General features: G+C 34.9%; 1 protein-coding gene across 1 annotated transcript in view; it reads left to right on the top strand.

Annotated features, from left to right (window-relative positions):
* The window catches only part of LOC128680905 (cell adhesion molecule Dscam2-like), an 86,560-nt gene that overhangs the window by 60,133 nt on the left and 8,196 nt on the right, over window positions 1-18,231 (top strand). Inside the window, exons 6-26 of the mRNA XM_053764384.1 lie at window positions 1,799-1,848; window positions 2,474-2,565; window positions 3,941-4,032; window positions 4,496-4,650; window positions 5,020-5,110; window positions 6,022-6,237; window positions 7,054-7,222; window positions 7,547-7,682; window positions 7,912-8,031; window positions 8,429-8,605; window positions 9,137-9,281; window positions 10,291-10,439; window positions 11,402-11,567; window positions 12,562-12,701; window positions 13,215-13,367; window positions 13,990-14,080; window positions 14,631-14,713; window positions 15,881-16,009; window positions 16,711-16,863; window positions 17,261-17,390; window positions 17,841-18,013. Coding sequence (XP_053620359.1) covers window positions 1,799-1,848; window positions 2,474-2,565; window positions 3,941-4,032; window positions 4,496-4,650; window positions 5,020-5,110; window positions 6,022-6,237; window positions 7,054-7,222; window positions 7,547-7,682; window positions 7,912-8,031; window positions 8,429-8,605; window positions 9,137-9,281; window positions 10,291-10,439; window positions 11,402-11,567; window positions 12,562-12,701; window positions 13,215-13,367; window positions 13,990-14,080; window positions 14,631-14,713; window positions 15,881-16,009; window positions 16,711-16,863; window positions 17,261-17,390; window positions 17,841-18,013 — 2,810 coding nt within the window. The remainder of the gene's footprint in view (window positions 1-1,798; window positions 1,849-2,473; window positions 2,566-3,940; window positions 4,033-4,495; window positions 4,651-5,019; window positions 5,111-6,021; window positions 6,238-7,053; window positions 7,223-7,546; window positions 7,683-7,911; window positions 8,032-8,428; window positions 8,606-9,136; window positions 9,282-10,290; window positions 10,440-11,401; window positions 11,568-12,561; window positions 12,702-13,214; window positions 13,368-13,989; window positions 14,081-14,630; window positions 14,714-15,880; window positions 16,010-16,710; window positions 16,864-17,260; window positions 17,391-17,840; window positions 18,014-18,231) is intronic.

Below are 18,231 nucleotides of genomic sequence, written 5' to 3'. Positions count from 1 at the left end.
CAGGCAGGCGTTTACAGGTCGTCAATCAATATAAAGAGATTTTTTTTTAAACCTAATAATTTAATAATAACTAGAAACACATGAGTCATAAATTCAGTGCATATTATGCAGAGGCATGTGCGGTTGTTTCATTAATCTCGGTTTAATTTATGCGTAGTTAACCGGTGTTTAACTAAGCCATGTTTGACTATGGTATTATTAGTGCCTGGCTGTTGACATAAATAACTCCTATGTATAATGTGTACTTATTTAAAAATCTACACGCAACACAATGTAATGGCGACTTACATGCCTCATTGCTCAGTTGTGCTCCGTTGTTTTCTATAGAAAACCTACAGGTTTATCATGCGTTGACGTACGTCGAAACTTCATTCAATTCCTACGTTCTCCTGCGTTCATCCGACGACGGTCTCAATATGATGGCTGACAGGCTAGACTGTAACTATGTCAATCATTCATGTGCCATTTCGGGGGGAGTGGTGAAGGAATGTCCTCTTTAAAAACAACTATTTTGTGTCCCTACTAACATAGTTTCTAAATACTACTAACACAATGAGTCCTGGTTACTTGAAATAAAAAATATTCATTCATTCATTCAATATGAAGCAATAGGGCAGGTTCTAACGTCGCGCTAAAAGCTAAAACTATATAATGCCGGCTATACATTATCGCGACATAGTTCTTTTAACTTCAGCGGATTAAGTATACATTATCGGGATTTTATTGCGGTAAATAAAAGTTCTCATACAAACTACGCAATCATTAATTCGCGACGGCATCTGTCCGAGTTTGACGATATTGTGGAGCTGTTATCACATGCTGAAGTCAATCAAAGTCATTTTTCCTCATGTCATAAAAGTAAATATTCTTCGTTGCCATGCAATCAATGTTAAATAATATGTATATTCAAATGTTTTGATGGTAAAATCAAGAATTCATTCATGTGTTGCTGAAGTTGCATGCTGAATTGTTTTGGAACTAAAATAAATAATAGATTTTTGATACTTATATTATTAATTTATATTTTACAAGAGGGCTTTGGTCGATGTTTCGTAACATTGTGAAGATAAATAGTTTCATATTTTTGTTTTTTAAAAATTTGTTAAGATAGTGCGTTACACGAAAATGAAAGACAAATATAATTCCTGGATCGAAATTTATTTCGAAAAAATATTCAATTTGAATAAGGAGAGAATGAGCCAGCAGTTTCAATGACCGAAAATATATTTCATGCATCAACTTCGGGAACTAAACTTCGATCCGTTCGAAGATCCGTTCCCAACTTACCAAACCAGTTTAATTCTGCTAAACTACGCTATTAACTTCAAATCCAACTCATACAGTTCGTGTAGCTCCTGGTTTTCGAACTCAGGAGTCCATGCGAGTGCATAATGTAAGTTGTAGTTGCGAGGTAAAAGTTGGGAGCACTTAGGACACGGTGTTCGAAGTTTTGGGCTATATAGTACTAATTTAAAAATCAAATTCTTCTTCGTCTACTAATGTCTACAAACGTTACATTAATCTTGCGATCTTTTTTTCAAATGCACTGATTTAGTTCTCTTTTCAACTACCAACTTACATGAATTCCAATATATGTCTACTTTTCAATTTCAAATTGTTACTTTTGTTATCGGTATGGTCTATATATAGTTCCATTGTTTTAGGATCTGTTTCACCACTATTAAATAAAATACCTATAACGGCGGCGGCAGGCGGAGATTAAACTTGACTGTTGCAATCCACTCTTAGACAACACTTGATTAAATATAAAAATAATTGTAATTAACTATTTTTTCAAATCCAACTGGCACAGAAAATCTCAAGGGACAAACGGAAATAAATACCTCGGTAAGTAATTGAGAGTTTAAAGCGTTTTCCTTGTTTTTTTATATGGGAATTAATAGCGACAATCACTAAAAGTGACGCAGCGAGATTGGGCAGAAATTAAATAAATAGCCTCAACTTTTCTTGGATTCCCAAAAATACGTTAATAGATATTTGTGGAAATTATAAGAATAGAGAGTCATTGTCAAAATTCTTTACATTACCCTGGGCTCAGACCATCGACGGTTGAGGAAGTAACCGGGAAAACGATCTGATGAGATCTCTCTCTGATCAGAGAAAGAGAGAATCATTTTCAAAATCTTTTTAAAAAGGTAGGACCTTGATAGTAATAACAACTACAACATTTTCTCATTCATTCATTCATTCATAATTTTTATTCATTTATTATTTTCATTCATTCATTATATTAATTCATTCATTATATTCATTCATGCATTATATTCATTCATTCATTCATTATTTTCATTAATTTAATTAATTCATTGTAGGTCTTCGTTCGTCTTTTCGATTCGTTCGAAGACGGGCGACGTGCGTTAATTTCTTTAAGACGAGCATTTTCAAACTATAACAATCAGAAAGCTTATTTAGCAAATGTTGTCCCTACATATATAATGTTCTTTTGTTTCAGATGTGAGAATTAGAAGTAAGAGAGATCTAGGCCCCAGCAATATAATGATCACACATCATTTCACAGATGAGACAGTGACTCCAGGTAAAGATGTAAGTATAAATTGTTTTTTGATAAATTTATTTCAAGAATGGAAACAACTGGCTAGTGACAGATTTCACCAAGCAATGGGATCTAATAGTTTCGTAAATAATAATTGTTTATAATCGTCAATTAAATATTGCCATCCGAACAATACAGCTAAATGAGTACTGCTGAAAGGAACTCTTTAAATATTTCTAACTTTCAATAGTTCATATATAGGTAATGAGAATTTTACATGAAAAAGTGTCCGTGAAAATATTTTTTTTGCCCCCTTCAACGATCGTCACCACCTACGCTTTGAAACTTGGGTTTGTCGTTTGTCCATCTCTCATGCCCAACTCTCCATTATTGTAAGCCAAAATGTGTACAATACACTTACTCTTTATTGTATAAAAGTACAGAAAAACTATATCGAAATACAGTAAATAAAAGACATAAAGGCTTACAATTCTTTAATAAGTTCCTAATGGGTTTACAAAGTGGCATGCACATATGAATGTCGCGCCACTTTGCGGTTCACCGCAGTGTTCAGTTGAATGATGATTGCTTGTTACAGCCATCGATCAGAGTAGATCACATGTATTTTATATGTGGCTATTATTTATTTATGCATGGAAAATACTTAAAATATAAATTACATGACAAAAATGAGTACAAGGGTGCTACTTATTTCAAAAGCCGTGAGAGGAGATGTGGCGTGAGAGGAGGTGTTTCTTTAAACGTAATCTCATAATACTGTCTTTATGATATTTCAATGTAGTGTTATTTTACACATTTTTTCCAGTGAAGTGCATACTGATGTATTGTAATACTATTGAGATTTTTTGATTTAACTTTCGCAATCAGACAAGTTAGTCTATGTATTATATGCCTAAATATGGAAGAAATAAATCAATGTCTCCTCTTTAAATATCTGCATGAGCACGTGTAACCCATACATTATGAATATCCCGATTCTTTGCGGCTTACCACATTGTTAAGTTGAGTGATGAATGCGAGTGGAGCCATCGATCAGAGCAGATTACATACATTCGACAAATTAATAGCTTTTTACATCTGGCGTTTAACATAACGTCATAATAGTGTATCTATGGTGTTTCAATGGTAGTGCTATTTAGCAAATATTATCAGTATGTGGTATGTTTTAATATTGCATGTATATTTAGCAAAGTGAGTTTAAATGATCAGCTATTATTAAACCATTCACTTAAGATTATGACGTTGGCAAAAACAATATTGTCTAGACGATCAACTAGACGGCAAAATGGTCCTAAGGATCCAATACAAACAAAGATTATTTTCAAAATTTTTACGAATCGATAACTTCGTGAGGTTGAAGGCTTCCTTTTTTTTCAAGATATTTAATAGGTGATTGTATTTCAGATCAGTTTGCAGTGTACTGCGACAGCTATAAGACCGCCAAGATTCGTGTGGGAAAGAGATGGATTAGTTATATCTCTAAACTCTGATGCAAGGTGTGTGGCAAAACATTATATTTTTTAATCTGTCATCTGACATTTTTTCCGGTTTCCTTGATATTTTCAATTTATAAACCAAACTTAGCCTTAGAGTAGAGTAATTTCTGCTACTCATATAATGCTTAATTTTTATCAACTTCTCTTGAGACAATTTTTTTTTTTATCATATCAGTGGTATAAAATGCGTCATGAGTAACTTAAAAACCTTCTACGTTTCCCATGGTTAATTTTGTAAAATCATTTTTTTTTCTTATGACTATATATATATATATATATACTCCACCGACAAGAGCATACATAATAATTCATTATTATGCTTTTGTTCTTACGTTCATCAAAGCAAGATTGATGCGATCAAAAGCATTGTTTTAATCGAGGTAGACTCAAACTTGTCTTCTGTGATTTACTTCATTCGTGAGTATATAATAATAATTAAATAAATTAAGGCTAATCTTTTCAGGTACACACTAGGTCAAATCATGTCCCCCTCAGGATCAGGCGTGGTATCCCATCTAAACATTACGAGGACACGAGTAGACGATGGAGGATTATACTCATGTATTGCAGTTGAGGGTGACGCTAGTGTGAGACACGATGGCAGAATCGATGTTTATGGTAATTCTATTGCTCTCTTTTTCATTCATATAGGTAAGTATAATATATCGATGAAAGGGGGAACAAATATAATGTAATTTAACATAGGAAACAAATATCTGGCTGTGCCGGCTATGTCAAGTATAGTCAGATAATTTCGGGTCCTAGCAGAAGCAGAAAACCTAGCGCTGACAGTTTTATATGTCCAGGAGAATAAAAGAAATACCTATTACTGCAAACAAAACCAGGAAGTGCCAGACATAATGCCTTGTATAATATGTATATTATCAAACGCGTTTGCAACAGGACTTCGAAGACCGTGCGTCCTTGAAAATGTTCAGAATAGACAGAACCGAACATAGATAAATAATCGTTTAAGTATATTTTCAGGACCTCCATACATAAGAAACCTACCGCCAATCAAAGTTCAGAGTGGTGACGGGCTAAAATTAAGATGCCCTTATTATGGATACCCAATCAGGTAATTTTTCGAAAACAATTTGATAAAGTAGGTTTTTCGATATACTTCAGTTTTATGCTTATATTAAAAATTGGAGTGCCTTTGTTTTAATTTTTTCCAATATAAGCCGAAAAAGAACATACCTCGAATTTTGTATTTATTACCATTTAGAGCAATATAGGAATTAAAGTCAAATTATATTTTACTTGCAACGCAGGGGCTCAAGAATAAAAGACCAGAACATTATTATGAAAAATAGATATAATTTATTTTATCAGCAACTACTTCGATTTCTACGAAACACTTAAAGGGATTTTTCATTCGATAAAAAGTCAAATCACAAATTGATTTACTTGGTATTTCTCTGAGTGAATTTGAGTCCTACAACCAAAGCAATCTCACTAAATGAATGGTCATGGAGGAATTGATTGACTACAGTCGTTAGCAGAGATTGTCTGTCTGTACCATCAACCTGAAATTCGTAAACGTACGAGATGAAATGTAGCGAGAAGTCGGTTCGGTTCAGTACATTCTATGTTATATTGTATTATTTGAATGTTATTTTTTTATTAATTTTATTGATGTTATTTGATTAGAGGAAGAACAGTTATTAATTAGTATATTTTATGTTAAAACTATTTTTAGTTTGCATGCCAGCATTAGCAAAATGTATGAGACTAAACAGGTGTATATAACTAAATAACTATATAAATAATAACTGGTAAAATACAACATCTTTATGCAAAGTTTCGAGTTAACATAAACACTCCTCAAAAATAGTCACGTGCACTTCAATTATTTTTCTTACCTTGAAACTTTTTTAAAAGATCTACACAAGGTACCTACCATAACATAACACTTCCTATATATATGGTAGATGTCTCTGTATATCACACAAATTCAACCATTTTAAGCAAATTTTATTTCATCAGCAAACTTGAATGGGAGCATAAAGGGAAGAAGATAATAAGTTCGTTACTCCAACACAGCAGATACAAGCGGACATACTTTAGCGCGAGGAAACGCAAGAAAAGACAGTTATATGATAGCGACGATGGCGTTCTGAATATACCTAGAGTGGTGAAGGAAGAAAACCGAGATACCTATACCTGTATTGTGTATAGCCCTTCCGGGGAAATGGCTAGAAGGTAAAAAAATTATTATCAAAAATCAAAAATAAATTATTTGAATTAAATAGGGTACAATAACAGCAGATACGGATAATAAAACGGGTGCATAGTGATCAGAACAAGCCTATTTAGCTATATAATACAACATGCAAATGTATTTATGTGGTTGACAATTTAGGACACAATTATTATTACCAGATAGTCAACATACAGTTGCTAAAATTTAAATCTAAAATTTAAATCTAAAATTTAGAATTTAAAATCTAATCATTAAAATAAAATATTTTTAAAATCTAAAATTTAAAAATGTACGGAATTAAATAATGTCAGTTTTTCTAAAAGTGTCAAGGAATATTAATAATGTTTAGAATATAAAGAACTTATCGACGTAAGCCGTAGCGTTGTGATCACTACACTATCGGCTCGTCGATTTCCAGCACGCACAGATATTGTGATCACAGATAGTTTGTGTGTGTGTGTGTGTCCATCGGACCCTCTACATAAGTTTAGTGTAGGCTGTTGAGTGTTGAGTGTCTCTTTTATTTAATAACTTCAAATATTTTATTTCTCCTTCCATGTAGATTGTAAACATAGATAAAAGAAATATTTGTTACAGTCAATCAGATTATAAAATTTTATAATGCGATTGGCTAGCAATTTATCACTGTTTTCGGATCAAAATTCAACCAATACAGCCGCGTAACTTGACTTCGAGTCTCGTAACTGCTAGCGTTATTGACTTTGTAAGGGATAAGGGCTTGATGTTGTACCTGTAATATAAATAAATTATCAAAATGTCAGGAAATTTTTTTTTTTATAAAATAATCATTTCAGATCATTTGAAATTCAAGTAGTAGAAGCACCAGAATTGGATGAGTTGCGAGTTGGTTCTGGATTGAAAGAGGGGCAGATAGTTCAAATCACGTGCAACATTATTAGTGGAGACCCACCCATATACTTCTCTTGGTTGAAAGATGGGAAAAAGATTCCTGCTAACTTAAAGGTGAGAAATATTTTGCGAACCTTATTATTTATGTAAAAGTGGTGAAACTGATTATTATAACATTATACAAATATATTTTGTTAAATAAATGCAAACGCTAAAAAAGTTACTCTATCAACATAACACTTATTCTACAATAGATATCTACCTACATTTTTTAAAAAGATATTTGATATTTATGAATCTCCACAACAAAATTTATATATGTAATGTCATATTCATGTTCGCAAAAACTACTTTAAATTAAAAACTTTTATTGAATATGAAATCTACTTTTCACAATTTTCGGCGGTCCGAGTATTAATCCCTGTGGAATACCAACAGATAACAGAGCGAAGCGCAGAACTATTTAGCGTTTTGATAATAAAACGGGTTTCATTGGAACATTGCGGCAAGTACACATGCATAGCAACCAACCACGTCGGCAAAGTGAACCAAACCGCAAATCTATACATAAACGGTACGTATCGATGGCCTGATTACAGTTGTAAATTAATATTGGCATTTGACGTTATAATTGCCTATTTTAAATAAACAGTTTTAGTAAAAGCAAATCATGTGTATGATTTGATACAGCTTTCTGTAAAAAATTACATTTTGTTATATGTCTATTTTATTATATGACTTCCTACGAATGTACAAAACTAGATTTAGATTGAAAATAACTAAACTGATTTCCAATATTTCAGTGGCTCCCAAATGGATAGAAGAACCGTCTAACACTTCACTACTATTAGGTCACCGCGGAGCAGTCTTCTGTAATGCCAATGGATACCCAACTCCACAAATACACTGGATGAAAAGAGATGGTACCTCTTCCCTTACTATCATCATTTAGTCGTTGTCTTGTAAATTTAAATCATTATTTTCAAATCGCCTTGGTAGTGGTAGCAAACGGCTATTCTTACTTTCTTCGTCATGTTTTCGTACGTTATTTTAAATCTAACTGTTTATAATATTTAGATAACAATGATTAATTTATATACTATTTAATTTAACTAAGTACTTTAAGGTTGCTGAGCAATCATTAATTTATTTATTATTTCTAAATTCTGAATATTTTTTGAACAAATTGAATCTTATATTTCGAATTCTACAAAATAAATACTAATATTAATCTAATTAGATATATCTTACAGATACTCGTATATGAAAATGTTTAATCGTAAGGTTCGTTCTCTGATCATATAATTATATTTATTTCAGCGACCTTAGGAATCTGGCGACCAGTCCTAGACTTAGCTGGAGGAGGCATCATGAGCTATCCAAACGGTACCCTCATCATTGAAGTAGTGTCACTGTCTGATGAAGGAATGTACGCGTGTAACGTTGAGAATGGAGTCGGTGACGCGCTCAATAAGAATTTGTGGATCAGTATTAATAGTGAGTTTGTTATTATTCCACTTATTTCTTACATTTTTATTATTTTATATATTATTAAATATAAAGAGACACACATAGGTAGCGGCGTTAGGACACAAGCTACCGATTATTATAGTTATTATAAATAATATAACTTCGCCTAGTCCAGTTGATACGGCAGACTGGTAAAAAAAATAGTCCTATTGTCCTTCCTCGGTCAGATTAGCAGTTGTCTTCCTTACAATTTTTATGATAAAAAGTCCTCTTTGTATTGAACTCCTCCACACGATTGAAGAACTTAGAGTAAATATTTTGAGTACAAGAAGTTTTGCTTAAGTATATTTTGATCTTGATAAAATTAATGTTGGCTGTTAGTATAACTTTTGTGATGAAAATTGCTTTATTGGATATTCTAGAAAATAGCGGAAGAAAAACAATGTTCCTAACCTATTATAAGAAAAGAAACACATTCTTAATATAGTGTGGATCAGCATGACATAAAAAAATATGACTAATAATTATGATTTTTTTCAACTTAAAAATTATCTCTAGAGCCGGTGCACTTTGAATCCGTGGGTTCGAACTTGACTACCAAGACAGGGCTGCCAATAACTCTAACTTGTACACCACTGGGAGACAACCCTATTCGAGTCAAGTGGAGTTTGGACGGGAAGCCTGTAGATTTTACTTCTTCAAGGTATGTAATTAGTTTTTCATGATTTATTTACAATACACGAGTTAATCTCGGCTTCGTTTGCGGCGAATAGTGGCCATTGTCCCTTTTCAGCTCTCCAACTATCACATAAAACAACCTTAATTTTATTGTTCCATTTTGGCGTGAAAGAAGGACAAACGAACACACTTTAAAAATTATAATATTAGTAAATATAGATATTGTATGGTTGTACGTATAGTTTTTCTGTGACCGCTTTCGTCAAAAACTTTCATTTAAAAAGCAAATCTTCTAAGTTTTGTGCAAGTCATCAACACCCAATCAGTTTTTTTATGTTAAAAAGGTAATAAAATCGAAACTCACACCCTATTCCCACAAACTTTCATGTTTGTGGCAATAGCTTACGCATGTAGCGCCATCTGTTTTTCCATTTGTTTTTAAATACAACGTCTAACCCTACACCCTTTCGGGAAAATTGTGGAACAGTGGGAGTTCCACATGTTTTCCACAGATGGGTTGTAATAAAAATGTGGGAAACAAATAACGTTATAACTTTGTCTTTCTTTATTATCTGCGCATGTTCTCGGTTGCATGTGAGGCTACGACGTCGCGACGCCCAAGATTAGCGTAAAATATTGGAAAACGTCGACCGTGATTTCACAATTGACCGCCTGTTTGACGTCAACTCTCATTAGGAACGCAATTTTTACCTACCTATATTACCACAATGAAAAGCCAACACAGTATATCGAATCCGTGTTTTATTAATATAAGTATCTATCACCTCCAGATATGCATACATTCTCTTTAAACAATAATGCCAGTTCACACTCGAACTCAGACACATGCCGACACGAATGGGTGAACATTGCGTAATTAGCAGGTGCTATTATTTGTCGCAATGAAAAACCAGCACAGTATATACCAAATCTGCCAAAGTTTGGCAAACTGTTCGACGACAATGTGAAGCCGGCATAAGATTTTAAATGTGGTCAAAAGTATTTTCTATGCACAAAAATAAATCTGTTTTCAGAGTGACAATATCAGAAAGCATGACCCACAACGGAATAAAATCCACAATAAATATAAACTACGTGGAGCCGCCAGATGGCGGTAGTTACGAGTGCAGGGCAAGCAACCCCCACGGGGTCGCCGCTTATAACATCTACCTGGATATACTCGGTAAGTCCTTTTTTTTTAATTTGAAATATATATACTAAAACGGTACAAAAAACGCATTCTATGTCCACTTTTAACTACTTACATATGAATGGCCTAACCTTTTAATTTTCATGAGTGTTCATTTTTGTAAATAATAACTTACAAAAATATTACCTACTTCTTAATCACATCATCGTTCTGTTCTTAGGCGTCACTCGCTTTCTAGGTGTCAGTACCTCTTTAAATTGTTTAAAAAATTACAATGTTAACTATCTACATATATACATAGAATAATAGGTATATATATCATATACCTATATATCTTATATTCTCACGTGTTTCATGACGCTGCAAAGCCCAGGGTCAGCGTAAAAATAATAAAAATGCGTTATTTTATCAATACTAATTAATACTAATATTATAAAGAGAAAAGATTTGTATTTTTGTTTGTAATGGATAAACTCAAAATCTACTGGGCCGATTTTGATGAAATTTGGCACAGAGATAGACAAAACCTTCTGAAGTGACACAGACTTTTTTATTATGGTTTTACCCGAGTGAAGCCGGGACTAGAGCCGGAACGGAGTTATAGAAAATTATAAAGTGAGTCGTAGGACGCAATAATTAATCGTAGCTCGTACTTCGAATATTCGTAGCACGTTCGTAGCCTATACGTCGTCGCTCAGTTGAAGCAATTCGTAGCATTTGCTGGCATAAATGAACACCATCATATTTATCTCAATTTATTTTATTTGTTAATGAAAAATAAACAAAAAACATTTTAACTAGTGTGACATAATCTATGCCACACTAGATACAATGTTTATTTTTTAAGTATAAAATGTAAAATAAAATAAATAAATCGTCCAAATAACAGTGAAAAGTGCATCAAAATCCGTTGCATGTATTAAAAGTAAAAAGTTTCGAAACAGACGCGGAGGGCGAGTTTGTTTTTACTATGTAATGATTTTCAACCATTTCAGAACCACCTACCCCGCCCATGGACCTCCAAGTGGACTCGGTTTCCAGCAACTCAGCCAAGCTATCGTGGAGGGATACGATCATAACTCACGTACAATATTACACTATGCAGTATACTACGACGGATTTTATGATGTGGGACAGCGCTAAGAGCATCAATATTACCAGGTATTGATCACTGGAGTGTACGTTTCTTTTCGTTTTGACAGATTTTTATGATGTGGGACAGCGCTAAGTGCATCAATATTACCAGGTATTGATCACTGGAGTGTATATTTCTTTTCATTTTGACAGATTTTATGATGTGGGACAGCGCTAAGAACATCAATATTACCAGGTATTGGTCACTGGAGTGTATATTTCTTTACATTTTGACGAATTTTATGATGTGGGACAGCGCTAAGAGTATCAATATTACCAGGTATTGGTCACTGGAGTGTATATATTTTTTTATTTTGACGGATTTTATGATGTGGGACAGCGCTAAGTGCATCAATATTACCAGGTATTGATCACTGGAGTGTATATTTCTTTTCATTTTGACGAATTTTATGATGTGGGACAGCACTAAGAGCATCAATATTACCAGGTATTGGTCACTGGAGTGTATATTTATTTTCATTCCGACGGATTTTATGATGTGTGACAGCGCTAAGAGCATCAATATTACCAGGTATTGGTCACTGAAATGTATATTTCTTTTCATTTTGACGGATTTTATGATGTGGGACAGCGCTAAGTGCATCAATATTACCAGGTAGGTATTGTCAATGCTGTGTATATTTCTTTTCTTTTTTCATTTTGCCTTTTTTCAAGCACTACATGTATTTATTCATAAGTACATACACACAGAACAGTAAGTATAGTGAGTATATTGGCTATATTTTGTCTACATGCTCGGTCATATTTCTGAACACCTTTTAGTATTAGTAACTCCGAAATCGCGAAAAAATAATCAGCTGTTCTATACAAAATTAAATACCTAAGTTGTGGAAAATGTATGGATCAGCTGATTTTTTTTTTCGCGATTTCTAGTGTGCTTCCATACGAAAAGTTATTCAGTACAATGTATAAAAAATCAACCTGTATATATGCATACACGAACACGCTCTTAAATTCATATTTACTGAATGTTTTAATTTCTTTCGAATTATGATTCCAGACAAGACACCGAATCTCGTCAGAGCATAGAATTGAGAGATCTCCAGCCTGCAGTGGACTACAGAGTGAGAGTGGCTTCTGGAAACCAGGTCGACCTCAGTCCTTATACCCAGCCTGTACACTTTACCACACAGCATGAAGGTAAACAGGCATAACTACATTATATATATTAACGGGACGGAACTAACATGAACGTTTTAACCCCCGACGCAAGAGGAATGTTATAAGTTTAACGTGTCTGTCTATATATCTGTGTATCTTTGTATCCGTATGATGAACCGATTTTCGTGTAGTTTTTTTTGTGTCATAGATAATTTTATCCCGGTTATTCTCTATGTTTAATGAAAATCGGTTCAGTCGTTCAAAAGTTGTAGCTAACAAATTATTATTTATTAATGTAGCTGACATTTTGTATGTTCGAAATGTTAATTCGAATATGTGTAAACGCATTACGAGCGTAAGTTTAGTTTGCGAAAGTTAGTTTAAAAAAACTTGATTATGAATTATTATTCATTGAACGTCGTGGAAGAAAGAGTGAAACATTTACCCCACACTGCGACATAAACGACTATGAAGTTAAAAAAACGGAGTCCAGACTTGTGCTTCCTGGATCCCGTTACCTGGGTACTAGATTTGAAGTTCCATACTTTCCAGCGCCATCATCAACCCCCCTCAGCGTCCAAGTCCAAGCGAGCGAGAGCCCCGGGGAGCTCCTGGTGTCGTGGCTGGCGCCGCCACGCGACAGCCATAACGGGCCACTGCAGGGGTACCATGTTAAGGCTGTTCCCAGGATCAGTGGGGAGACAGGTTAGGCATATATAGATAGATATATGAACTCTTTACTCACAAAGGTATACCCGTAGAGAAATACGTTTGAATGTATTATCTTTATTGTACTTCCTTATACATAAATCTGTATTTCAAAAATGTTAAGCCCTTCTGGCATGAGGTTCAACACTGTTTAAATGAGTTTCTTTCGGCATTTCTTCTCAGCAGTGGTTGCTTCGAAATACTAGTGTTTAGAATATTACGTGAAAAAGTGCCCGTAAAGGCCTAATTTCTGAATAAATGATTTGATTTTGAATTTCATTCTTACCTTGTGCCGCTTCTTCTTCACTTGCGCTTTGGAAGTCGGCGTTTGGAGTTTTAAGTAAATTTTATTTATCGTTGAATATAGAATTTTTAATTTCTTACACATTTTGAACTCAAAAACTACTGCACGGGTTTTTATGAGGATTACACCAATAGTTATTGTGATTCCTAAGGGAGGTTTATGTGTGTATACCCGAACGAAGCCGGGGCGGGATGCTAGTAATAAATGTGTTTTCCTATATTTCTAGAATTTCGTTTGATAGAAAAGTTAAGAAACTTAGTAGTTTGATTTATAATTATTGTGAAAATAAATTTCTTTTACCACATTATCATGCAGGACCCAATGATACTCAGACCAAGATTGTGAAAGTAGTCTTCAGGAAGGGCAAACAGGAGACTACACTAAGCGGCCTTCTGAAAAACACAAGGTAATAACCGAAGACAGAGAAAACTGTACACTTCAATCTTCCATTTCGGTTATAACTGAAGACTGTATTATACCAACAATAATGTTATGCGCTGCATTATTCCGCCCTAGAATAGGACCACTCCATATCCTCCCGTGGATGTCGTACGAGGGACTAAGGGACACAGCCCAAGTAGCTGATGGGCAGCGACAGGCGGACGGTTGTAAAATCACAACAAGATTTTAAAATTTTAAGGTTTTTTTTACTCTGGTCTTGGGGATCGCGGCGGTTCCGAACTAAACCGGGAATATGCAAAGTTGAGAGAGAGAGAGAGATAATGTTATGCGCTTCAGACTCAATAGGCACAATGTTTAAATTATTTTCTTTTTGCATTCATTCAGCGATCATTCCGAAATACTAGTAATTTCTAGTTTTTAGAAATACTATTCCATTTAAACTTTGACGTGAAATAGACAATTTTAATTCGATATGTAGAATAATTAACTGCACTCGTAAGTATCTTAATGTGCAATCAAATTAACAATAAATACCTATGTCGTAAAATTTTCAGATACGCAGTCTCAGTGAGTGCATTCAACTCGGCAGGGAACGGTCCATTTTCGCTGCCTGTGTATCAATCGACAAGAGAAGGAGGTAAAGGGAATACCTATATATTGTCTATCATATTTATCACTAGCAGTTGCCCGCGGCTTCGCCCGCCTAAATTTTCCGGGATAAAAGATACCCTATGTGCTTCTCCACACTTTAAACTACATGTATGCAAAATTTCAAGAAGATTAGTTAAGTAGATAAAGCGTGAATAGGTAGTAAACATTATATTCGCATTTAAGAAAGTCAGAAATATTATTTGGGAAAAAATATTAAGCCCAAAGAATATTATTTGTGATTTACGGTTACTTCCTACTACCATGTTATTACAACCAGTTAGATGTGACAGTGATGAATAAGATTGTTCTGTGTCGCACTTGTGTGACAAAATGGTGTGACGGAGATTAGAGTGATGCGGGCTGAATACCTGTTTCACCTCTTGCTGATAAAGTTGCAGATATCCTAAGCGTAATCAAACAGATAGGGTTAAAAATTGTGTTCCTCTTCTTGTAAAGCTCTATGCAACACTTGAAAAACACCATTTTTGAGCTGCTAGATAGCCAGCAGCTAGTTTATCTGTCAGATTACTGTATGATGATTCATCAGAAAGTGTTAAAATAGGCTTCTTTTCATATTTATTGAATAGGTTGTTATCTGGATTTAGATTTAGAGCCTGTTGCACCACTCTCTGATAAAATAATATATTTTGAATTGACAAATAAATTAACTTAACCTAAATCTGCCTGATGTGATTGGTTTGTGTGATTGATAGGCGATTACGCCGTATTGAATGTGAGACACAATTTCACGATATGTTACATAATACAATCTATAGATACTTTATCAGCAATAGGTAAAATGGGGCCTATCATAAATAAATAGGTAAATAAATATATTAGGACAATTCACACAGATTGAGCTAGCCCCAAAGTAAGTTCGAGACTTGTGTTATGGGATACTAACTCTCAACGCTACTATATTTTATAACAAATACATATTATATAGATAAACATCCAGAACTCGGACCAATCAGAAAAAGATCATTTTCCGACACGACCGGGGATCGAATCCGGAACCTCTCAGTTCAGGGGCAAGCACTTTACCAATACGCCACCGAGGTCGTCAAATATTTGACATTCAAACTAACTTCCAGTTAATTATTTACCTATCCTAGAAATAAATTTGTATTCAGTCAATTAACATTGATTTCAGCTCCGGAACAACCGCCATCGGGGTTGGAATGCAGAGGGATGTCGTCGACATCGCTAAAGGTCTCGTGGCAACCCATCACTGCGCAGGGTACTTCACTAATTGGTTACTCCGTCTACTTCGGTACTGAAGGTAGATTATTTATAAGTTCTTCTTCTTCTTCAGCTCAATTCTTCTACGGCAGGACATAAGTCTACTCCAATTCATCCCGAACCGAATTTCACAATTTTGAGCTTTTCAACCTTGGCGATGTCGTCATTCCAAAGGGATTGCCGCCATATATATATAGCATTTGTACATAGTCGCATATCCATAGCCATATACATATAATAAAATTGTAAGTCGTGTCTATACATAGGAGATATTAAAGAAAAATATATGGGAGATCTTTATGAGGCTAATAGATGTCAAAATATTTATTTTTTATTTTTTGTCTGCCTGTCTGTCTCTATGTTTGTTCGCACATCACGAAAAAACTACTGCATGGCATTTGATGCAGTTTTCATAGCTGCATAGCGGGATGATCTATCTTAAAATCTATGTTATGGGTATGGTATGGTATGGGTTTCATCGCGATACGTTGCTTCGAACTCGAGATATTGACAATAATAAGTTATGAGCGGAGGAAGCCACAAAATTACGCAGATGAAGCCGCGGACAAAAGCTAATTCCAGCAGATCCTAAAGAGGGAACAGGAATAAATGATTCTTATGGGAATAAGGTTCACATGTGTCTATAGACTTATGCAGCCGACCGTACAATGGCGGGAATTACCAAAAAGTTTACCTCTTGTAAACTAATAACGATTTTAAAACATTACCTATTATTTCTAGATGGAATTTGGCAGAACATCACGTCACCACACACAGAGTTGTATCTTCAAGCGCTACTAAAGTACACAAACTACACGATCAAAGTGGCAGGTTTTTCCAACTATGGCTTAGGACCATTTTCCTACCCCATAGTGTGTTCCACCTTACAAGACGGTAAGTTATCAAAATTTACACGTGTGATATTTTAATTTAAAGTTAATTGGTAAACAAAATTTAGGGTGGACTTCACCTTCAACTTTGACATTAACATTAACGTGCGCAGAAAAATGCAAAGAACGCCATTTTGCCAGAGCAAACGTCAGCGGCGACCTTGTCAAAATCAACGTCAAATTTGTCAGAACATAAGTATATAATGTGTGTATGTATGTTTGTTACTCTCGCACGCAAAATCGCATTGTTATGAAATTCGGTACACGGGTAGAATATAACCTAGAATAACACATAGAATACTTTTTATCCCGAAATTCCCACCGAAGGATCGAAGCCCCGAGGCTCAGCTTAGTATTAGATATACTTAATTACGTTAAAACTGTATAAAATGATATTTCAGTGCCAGGAGCTCCATCACAAATCAAAGTGCTCGTTTCATCTCCAAATTCTCTACTCGTGAGCTGGAAGAGACCGGAGCAGCCGAATGGGGAAATTACACATTACACTGTTTATGTCAAGCCTGTGGCTAGGTAAGTTATATAAGGCAAACCATTTCTTTAATTATAATCCGGTGGTATATCAGCAATGTGGTTGTGATGTACAGTTACACTTAATATTGCCGTAAATTAATAAATAATTTATACTTTTCTATCCTTTTAATATTAAAAATGAGAAAGTTTGTGAGGATGTGTGTTTGTTACTCTTTCACTCAAAATCTACTGGACCGATTGTTATGAAATTTGGTGCACGGGTAGAATATAACGGGAGCAAAACCCCAGGGCGCAGCTAGTATACTTATATTAGGCTCAATTTCTTCGTTGTGCTCCGTTGTTTAATATTAGTTTGACAATGACGAGTGTCGACATACGTGGAAATTTCCACGTCGTCGGACGTCAACGCACAGGAAGACGGAGCAACAGAGTCGTGTCTTTGCGACTAATAAACCAAATAAATAGTAGCACCAATCTATTACCTTCCAGCACGAGCCCACCTCAAAGCTACAGAGTAGATGCAACACAAGAATCGCTCCGGCAAGTGACGCTGTCAGTGCCGGGGCTGTCGGGCGCGCAGTACGAGGTGTTCGTGCGCGCGCACACGGCGGCGGGCGAGGGCGCGGCCGGCCGCAGGGTGCACGCGGAGTTGTCTTCTAAAGGTTCGTTTGTTATTAAACTTTTATTGGGCAGTGATTGAGTGATATTTTGAGAATTCTCAAGAACGCTTTTTTTTTGTAATTTACAGTGTGACAGTAACAAAACTAGAGTCGCTGAACACCGATACCAAAGTCATTTTAATTATTATATTTTTCAATCTGTACTATTATTATAAAGAGTTTGTGAGTTTGCATGTTTGAGGCGGGTAATCTACAAAAAT

This window comes from Plodia interpunctella, chromosome 25 (genome assembly GCF_027563975.2).
Source record: "Plodia interpunctella isolate USDA-ARS_2022_Savannah chromosome 25, ilPloInte3.2, whole genome shotgun sequence".
NCBI lineage: Eukaryota > Metazoa > Arthropoda > Insecta > Lepidoptera > Pyralidae > Plodia > Plodia interpunctella.
The sequence above is the reverse complement of the archived record's forward strand: the minus strand, read 5'-3'. Positions and strand labels throughout refer to the sequence as shown.